Genomic DNA, 9200 nt, shown 5'->3' with positions numbered 1-9200 from the left:
CAGTTCAGTTTATACATATTTGACTTATTTTAATGACTGATTTGTTTCTAGTAAGAAAACCAAGTTTAAAATAACTTGATAATCTTGCTTCAAACACAACTGTTCATGTATCATACTCCAGTTCCATCAATTCAAATTTACTTTTGGTATCAGGGTAAGAGCTACTGCATATATATTCAGTGAAGCTGAACCTTTCATAATCAGCATAAAAACAGACTGATGGACCATTTCCAGGATGCTACTAAAAGTAGCTTTTTAAAAAAAATATTAACGTACTGAAACAATATTAAGTTTATTTAAATACAGATGTGGGATTATTCCATTCTGTCCATATTTATTAAATACCTTCCAAAATGTTCTTTAATTCAGTCCTAGATATTCTTGGGAGCTATGAGCATTTCCCTTTAAGAAATGTAACTTCCATAATAGCTCCCCAGAGACTCTGGAGGGGAGGAGGAGGGGAAATATTTTAATTTAAAAGTTGATTGGTTTGCCAAAAGACGCAGCCAGATTTGCTTCTCTAAAACTTCTGATAGGGTCAGATGTGCTTGGCAGACTCGTGCGATATCTTCACAAGATGCCCTGCCCCGTATTCCAAAGCAAGAGCAGCTTCATTTACCATTTCTCCAGCACCTGGTCCTAGAATATGTGCTCCCAGTACTCTATCTGTTGATTTCTGCCCAAGAATCTTCACCACATCATCTGTGTCAGCATTTGTTTTAGCTCTGCTGTTAGCAGCAAATGGGAATTACCCAACTTTATACTACTCTTCTTTCAACTGCTCTTCTGATTTGCCATCCCAAGCAACTTCCAGATGAGTATAAATCACTGATGGGACACAATTGTAGTCGATGTGCACGGCACCACAAGCCATTCCCTCAACACAGATAATGCCTTCATCCTCTGCTTTGTGAGCCAGCACTGGACCAGCAACCACGTCACCAATAGCAGAGATATTTGGAATTTTAGTCTGGAATCTGGTATTCACTGGAATTCTACCTCTGGGGTCGAGCCCAATGCCAAGTGCTTCTAATCCCAAATTCTGAGTAAAAGGTCGTCGACCAATACAAACCAAGAGTACATCACAAGTGATAACTTCAGCCTTTCCACCAGATGCAGCTTCAATAGAAACATCAATTTTTCCATCTGACTTCTTGGTGGCACCAGTAACCTTTGTATTAAATTTACAATTTTATTCAATCCCTGTTTCTGAACGATCCATTGAAAGTTTTTAGATATCTCCATATCCCAATTCCACCAACATGACCCAAAAACTCAACTACTGTCACATCTGTGCCAAGTCTTTGCCAAACGGAACCCAATTCTACTCCTATTACTCCTGCCCCAATGACAACCATCTTGTTTGGAACTTTTTTTAAAGACAAAGCACCTGTAGATGACACTATTGTATCTTCAACAATCGTGATTCCAAGAAAGGGAGTAACTTCTGAACCTGTACCGATGAGGATGTTCTTTGTATCAATCACCTGAGTGCTCCCATCAGCCTTAGAAGCAGTGACCTGATTTTTGCCAGTTATCTTCCCATATCCATTGACGTGAACAACCTTGTTCTGTTCGAATAAATGGGTGATTCCACCAGTTAAAGCTTTTACTGCAGTACTCTTCTGTTCCACCATCTTCTATAAATTCAAGCGAACTTCAGACACTTCAGTTCCCCTAGATGCAAAATCCTTTCCATGAGCCATATGGTAATAATGAGAATTATTCAACAAAGCCTTAGAGGGAATGCAACCAACATTCAAGCACGTTCCACCAAGAGTGTCATTCTTCTCAATGCAGACTGTCTTGAAACCTAACTGGGAAGCTTTAATAGCAGCAACAGAACCTATCACTGTCACATCAGCATCAATCGGTTGATCTGCATATGTTCTTAGAGGAGCTGCAGAAACTCCTTGAAGACCAGGAGGTAATAGGCACAAATGACCTCTCTTGGCCAAGGAGTAGTACACGCGACTCCAGTTCTGCATCTTACCCCTGCACTTTCCTTGACACTAGGGCTTTCACCTCCGCTAAGGGCCACCACCGCCTTGCCAAGGTCTCCGGGCCCTGCGCATGCACAGGAGCAGCCTGACGGCATCGCCTGGCCCCCTTGTTATATTTAAACAACTGCTTCTTGGTCTATACATAGGTTTTACAGGAAGGGAATTAAGTGTTTTGGGATTTCCATTCCTCTCAATGTCAGCCATAATTTGTTGCGATCCACGCAAAGGCCTTTACATAATCAGTATAACACAAGTAAACATCTTTCTGGTATTCTCCACTTTCAGCCAAGATCCATCTGACATTAATCAGCAACGAAGATTCCTCCTGCCATGGTGTCTTCTGATTCTAAGAAGTTGAATTTCTAATTATTCACTTTACATGTACTGTTCCAACTGCTTTTTAATAATCTTCACCTTCAAGATTTTACTTGCAAATATTAACGATACTGTTTGATAATTTCCACACTCTGTTGGATCATGTTTTTTTTAGAATGGGAATAAATATAGATCTCTCCCAGTCAGTTGGCCAGGTAACTGTCTTCCAAATTTCTCGGCTTAGACTAGTGAGCCTGGCCAGGACTGCCTCTATTGGTTGAAACATCTCTGTTGATATTCCATCTAGTCCTGGGGCTTTAGTTTTTTAACATCCCCCCGCCCCAGTGTATTTAGTGCCGTTAGAATTCTTCCTTTGTTACCACTGGAACTTGATAATATGTTACTTCATAAAATGGATCCGTGTTGACCATTTCTTCTTGGTACAATGACTGTGTATTCATATGGTGTGGAAACCCAGGACAGCAGTAGCAGTGGCATCTGTAACAGGAAAAGGTACAATCTCAATGTCCCCCACTGCCCTTCCCACATGAAGGGAGACTTGCTCCACCACCACCACCACTACTGACCAGGTGTTCAGGCCCACCCCTCCAGGCCCTGCTCAACCTCAGGCCACACCCACATCATCTTTTATCTGGAGCCTACAGACTCTGCCACACCTAACACTTGTCAGTCCCTAGATGGTCCTCCTCCTAGGAGTCCTTCCTCCTACACTCCACAGTCACATCCAGAGCTGTGCTCTCTGCAGAGCGATCCTGAATTCCTAGCTTGGCAGTCAGTCTCAACACTGGACATCTCTGACCTGCCTATACCCATAGTCTAGACTGGCAAAAACATCATCTCTAGCCAGGCAAGCTAGCCTAGGCTCCTCTGAGGCCTACAGAAACTGCCAAGGCTGAGTGTCCCAACCCTCAACACAGGCTATATCCTGTGACCTGGCTCACATCTTGGAGCCTTAGTCAGTCATCATTTAAACAAAAACTCTGACCTCACTGTGCACCCTGACTCTGATTTTCTGCTAGGCTGGCAGATACACTGTCCCAGACCAGACAGCTGGTTTTCCATTTCCCACAGCACATGCTTGTTGTTTTATGATAGTTGTACACTTTGTTCCCTTTATAGTTTGTTCTTATGAGCAAGGGAACTTGCCTGTTGTACTGGTGCTGCTTTAAATTTTATTCTTTTTCGTATGTGTACCATCAAATGGGATCTGACTGGTACAGGTGGAGATTGCCCCTCCTTCTGCAGCAGAACATCTGGTGGATTCGAACCGACTACCTCTGGGATTGCAGTGCAGCTTCCTGCCACAAGGCCACCAGAGCTTCCAGCCACCAGTACTTTTAATACCAGCAAGGGTCACTCATGGTGGACAGTATTCAGAATATGACAAAGAAGTAGGACTAGTCATCTACTTCTGAAATAACAGGTTTGAAAAAGCCTTATGAATAATGTTTTTTATTACCTAATCTTGAAGACTTTTGCATGTACACAAAAAAGTACTTTCAAGTAAACTTTAGAGTTCATATTGCTGTTTTTAGTTGCTCTCCCTTGAATGGACTCCAGTGCACAGCAACCCTGTGAACAAAAGGGCTGAACTCTTCTTGACCCTGGCCATTCTCACCAACTCTGCCCGGCTCAAGCCCACTGCTACTGTGTCAACTCAGCTTGCTGAATTCACCTTAAACTGATCTTTTTTCTCTATATAGTGGGTTTTAGGTGCCATTCAGTCGACTACAATTCATTTGAGACTCCCTAAACAACATATTAGAATCTTGCCTGCTCTTGTGCCATGGATCTGCCAAGCTTGAGAGCCCATGCCAATATTAAATAGTTGTGTATGTATGATAGGGCTAAGGAGTTGGCTGGCAACCCACAGGCACACAGTTTGAACACACTAGCTGCCTCACAATATGCTCCCTTGTGATTTGCTGCCTCTGAGATTCCTCTGGAGAGTCAGTGATGAGTTAGTTTTGACTCAATGGCATATAACACATGAAATAAAATGCTGCCAGAATTCTTTAAAATTGCATTATGGTCTATACTGCATTGCGAATGGACCGCTTAGCCCTACACCCAGTATTCTCCGCATTCTGGTGCTTCATCCACTGCTAGAATGCCGTATTAACTCCGATTGTTTCTATGTTATCATTGGATCCGAACCGACCCATAGCTGACCCTCGGTGAATGTTAATAACACGGGAGGAGATTGCCCATATTTCTCCGCCGAAGCAGCTGGTGGATTCAAACCTCGAACCTTTGGGATTGCAGCGCAGATTCTTGCCACTAGGCCACCAGTGATGCTCTTGTGTCTCCTATTAGACCTGTTTCTTAGGAAGTTGTGGTGGCTTAATGGTAAGGAATTGAGCCCCCCTACTCAAGGGTCCGTGGTTCGTATCCTCAGTAGCTGCTCCATGATTTACTACCTTTGAAAAACCCCTGGAGGGTCAGCTTTGGGGTCAGTTCCGACTCGACGGGACGTAGCAACAGACCTATTTCCCAACTACCCTGCACACCAGGCATGAAAGGCAGATTTTAAAAGAAAAAAGGAAGGGATAAGAACTTATTTTAAAACAAACACATAAAGAACATTACTTTTACTTTTCTTTCCATTCCCCACGCTGCAAGACTGTATCTCCCAGTGGAAAACAAGAGCGGAAGAAGGTCCCAGGCCCCCGACCCCCGGCTGCCGGAGCCGTGAGCTAAGTGGCGAGCACGGCCGCCGACAGGCAGCACCCTCCCGGCTCCTCCTCTCCGCCGCCGACCTCCCCAAGATGGCGGGCGGCTCGGCTCCGCTTCCGCTTCCGGGGCGACCGGCGAGGCCGGGGGGGCAAGATGGCGGCGGCAGCCGGGGCCCGCGGCCGGTGCGAGCTGTCTCCTTGCTCCGGCCCGGCTTGGTTCCTCAGCCTTTCCGCCTTGCTGAGCGTGGCCGCTCGAGGGGCCTTCGCCACCACGCACTGGGTCGTCACGGAGGACGGGAAGATCCAGCAGCAGGTAGCGGCCATGGGGGTGTGTGTGTGTGGGGGGGTGTCCCTCGCCCCGCGGGGCTTCCCGGGCGTCTCTCGGCCCCTGGCAATTTAAATCCGTGCGGTCCCGCCCCGAGACCGCCTTCCCTCGGTCCCCGCGCCCGGCCTCTGCCGCCGGGCAGCGCTCCGCCTGCCACCCCGTGGGCCGCGTGGGGAGAATCCCCGGGTTTGGGGGGGGGTGCGAAGGAGCGAACCCCGAGGGCATTTCCTGCGTTCGGCCTTTGGGAATCACAGATGCCCTCCCGCTGCCGCTAGTGCGCCCCCTGCCCTCCCGGCGGACGTGGGGAGCAGGTGGCAGCACCGGGGCGAGTGCGGGTCCCGTCGGGGAGGTGACAGCCCTGCCTCCCCGACGTGGTGGGCCTGTAACACCTGTCCCTGCACACACCCCCCCCCCCAGGCTGCCAGTCCCTTCAGTCTGATGGTTTCTGCTTGTACCGTTAACCCAGGTGGTCTCTTAGGCAACACTCACACACCCTACACACACACACACACACACACACCCCTCCGAGGAATAAAGCTCCGAGGGGCCGCTGGTGGCGTCGCCTGCACAGCTCTGTGGTTAATCGCCTTTGATTCCTAGAATTTGTATTGTTTCTTTACCTAGTTCGCGTGACCCAGCCCTCTCCTTCTTGCGGGCTGGGTGGGGGGTTGGAGGGATGTGCCATTTCCTGGATTCATTTCAGCCTGGACTGATTCTCACAGGAGAGAGACTGCTTTCCTTATATAACTTTTATGATTGCCTGTGTCCGTGGATGCTGCTCATGCCTGACGAGCACGTGTGTGTATGTGTGATGTGTTGGCAGAATCCTGGTGCGCTTAATGACTTCCAGCAGGTGAGCGCACGGTGGCCAGATCTAAACGTGAGGAAAGTAAAGAGGTCTGGGCCCGCAGATCTCAAACTGCACCTTACCCCACCCCCGCATTGTTGCATCAAGTCGCTGAGCCTGTGAATTGTGTGTTTACAATGTTTCAGATTTACCTTTGCCACGGGATGGTAAATGTCATCTCTAGCATAATAAGCTAAACAAGTTACATTTTAGCTAAACAAGTAACATTGAAGAATCAATCAATGATGGTGTTCCTGAGTAGTTTTGAGTGTATCTGAGAAAAAGATTATGGGTAGCATTTTCTTAATATCAGAAAAAGTTGCTTTTCTTGACTATACAAGCTAAGGTTTAAAATTGAGTTGTCGGAGGCAGCATGGCCGTGCTTTTCAGAAGCCGTAGGAAACACTACAAATTCTTTTCACTGTAATCTTACGTGAGACCAATTTGCTGTGCTCTCTGCTCTTGCTTCCTCTTGGTAGTTTTCCTCAAGAAACTCGTGAAGTCAGGTGTGGAATTTAGTCACTCCTGGTGCATTTTGGGGAGCCCTTCTCCCATTGGTTCTTCTGCAGTATTGTTTTGGGCCATAGCTATTTATACTCTCTGACTTTGACTTCTTCCCATTTTGGTGTCCTGACACTCAACGTAAAAAGGAGATCATCTGAAAAGTAAAAAGAAAGCTAGTGGAAATATATTATTTGTGTGATGAACATTGCAGTGGAAAAGTAGATCTGATCTTGTGAGATTTCACTTTCTTTGTAACTAATTATCTTCTTTTTGCACATTGGATACTTAGGTGGTGATGGGGAAGGGTTGGGGGTTCCTGTTAACTTGCCTCAGAAAAGGGGTAATCTGATGGAACTTCTTGATCTCTGTCCAAGTCACCTCAACGGTAATAAGTTATTTTGCTGGTGGTTGTGTGCTGGGAGTTGATTCTGACTTATTTAGGTTTAACTTGAAAAAAGTATGGATTCTTTCTGCATTCTTCGAGTTTTTAAAAAATCTGCTATGTAACACTGTATTCAGATAGTAACCAGAAGAAACAAAGTTACTGGCCACGATGTAGCAATAAGAAGCTGGGGAGAGGAAGTTGGACCTGATTTAAGGAAAAAGTCAGCTTTTGAGTTCTACTTTGATAATGCATTACCCGTGGTACACTGGCTGGCACTAATTTGAGTGGAAGCAGAATCCAGCCTCATTTTAGACTGTGATTAATTCTCACATTTGAATGTACTTATATTTAAAGATTGGACAACCCCCTTTTAACATGGATATGGGGTGTACTGCATATCTGTTTGTACATTGAGAAACATAATGTTAAAAGCTAAGTAATATGCCTCATGTCCTGACAGCCAAATTCATTGCTACTTTGTGTTTTGTTACATTACCTGAGTGAGTAGAGAATGTGGTTTTGGGTTTTGGCTTGGGGTTGTGTGGTGTGTGGGGTGTGTTTTGTTTGTTTGTTTGTTTGTTTTTAATCCTGTGATTTGAGTGGAAAATTTTACAAAGTGATCTAATTAACCAGGTTGCTCCATAGGGGCAAAGGTATGACTTTGTCTCACTTACTTTCTCGGGCGTGTTATCAGAAAGGCCCAGTCCTTGAAAAGAACATGGTGCTTGGGAGAGTAGAGGCTAGAGGGTAATCCTTAACGAGACACATTGACTACACCAGTGGGTTTGTTCAACTCGGCAGAGATGGTGCAGATGTGGGCAAACTTTTGATCTTTTGGCTCTGACTTGGGGTTAACCAGAGGGTACCCAATGATGACAGCAGCTTCTGGAAGTCCTCAGGTGCCTCACATACTACACAAAAGAAAGGCTGACTGTTTGAACCCACTCAGAGACATTTAGGCATCTCTTTGCAAATATGGTCGCAGCTTGATAATCTTATCTACCTCGGTTCTTCTCTGATTCACTGCATCCTTAGGAGGTGGCATCAACTAGGCAACTATGTTTTGTTTTGTTTTTAAATAGTAGTGGAAGGGCTTAAAGGCAAACCAAAATAGTAGCAAGCTTCTTAGAAAGTTAGAATGGCAAATGCCTTTTGGAACTCATCCCCTGCTATTTAAACTTGTCCAAATTAGATATAATAACAGGTATTTTCCAGTGAACATAGAGAAATAGTTATGAATGAAATAACCTGAATTGTCTAAAATCTAAATAGGACCGTTTCTCTGCACTTCAGGTATAGTTTTTACTATAGTAAGGAGTCTTCCAGGAGAAGAAAGCATTCATTTGATTTTTACTTTTCAAGATTTAGTACTCACAAGTTAAAACTGTAAATGCATTAGAATGCATTGTGGCTCTTCCGTGCTGTTAAGTCCACTCCAACTTATCAGCACCCGATAGATCAGGGTACTCTAATACTGTGTTAGGGTCTCTAACACTGTGTGATCTTTCAAGGAATTAGACTGCCACATCTGTGTCCTGTGGAGTGGCTGGTTGGTTTGAACTGCGACTTTTCAGTTAGCATCCCTGCGTTTAACCAGTGCATTACCAGGGCTCTGTGTTAACACAACATGTTGTCGTTGTTGTGTGCTTTTGAGTTAAATACAACTCATAGTGACCATGTGAACAAAAGATTGAACTCTGTTCTATTCTGTGCCATCTTCATCATCTCTGTCACTCTATCTCTTTGAAGATCTTCCCCACTTTCACTGACCCTGTCTCTGCCTTTCCCAGAATGATGTCTTTTTACAAGGAATAGCCTCTCTTAACAACATGCCCAAAGTATCTGAGATGCAGCCCTTGACTCCAAGAAGCACTCTGGCTGCACGTTCTCAAGACATACTTGTTTGTTCTTTTGGTGGTACATGGGATGTTCAGTACTCTTCTCCAACACCAAAGCTCAAAGACACTGATTCTTCTATCATCTTTATTTATTGTCCAGCTCTAAGATACATAAGAAGTGATTGAGAAGATGATGGACTGCATCAGGGATGCGTTGTTGTTGTTGTTGTTGTGTGCCTTCAAGTCGCTTGCGATTCATAGCGACCCTATGTACAACAGCCCTAAAC

The 9200-nt window shown here is 45.2% G+C and overlaps 1 protein-coding gene and 1 pseudogene across 2 annotated transcripts in view; one reads left to right on the top strand and one right to left on the bottom strand.

The window, feature by feature from the left end:
- Positions 1-474: 474 nt before the first annotated feature.
- On the bottom strand, positions 475-1988 carry LOC102859625 (annotated as a pseudogene).
- Positions 1989-5104: 3116 nt separating this feature from the next.
- TTC17 (tetratricopeptide repeat domain 17) overlaps positions 5105-9200 on the top strand; it is a 135892-nt gene continuing 131796 nt past the window's right edge. Inside the window, exon 1 of one of the 2 annotated variants that reach the window (XM_006896754.1) lies at positions 5105-5327. In XM_006896754.1, coding sequence (XP_006896816.1) covers positions 5169-5327 — 159 coding nt within the window. In that variant the 5' untranslated portion in view covers positions 5105-5168. The remainder of the gene's footprint in view (positions 5328-9200) is intronic. The other variant, XM_006896755.1, reaches the window with a different exon arrangement.

The sequence above is a fragment of the Elephantulus edwardii genome, unplaced genomic scaffold (assembly GCF_000299155.1).
Source record: "Elephantulus edwardii isolate Elephantulus edwardi_28Jun2011 unplaced genomic scaffold, EleEdw1.0 scaffold00189, whole genome shotgun sequence".
In the NCBI taxonomy this organism is placed as follows: Eukaryota; Metazoa; Chordata; class Mammalia; order Macroscelidea; family Macroscelididae; genus Elephantulus; species Elephantulus edwardii.
The sequence above is the reverse complement of the archived record's forward strand: the minus strand, read 5'-3'. Positions and strand labels throughout refer to the sequence as shown.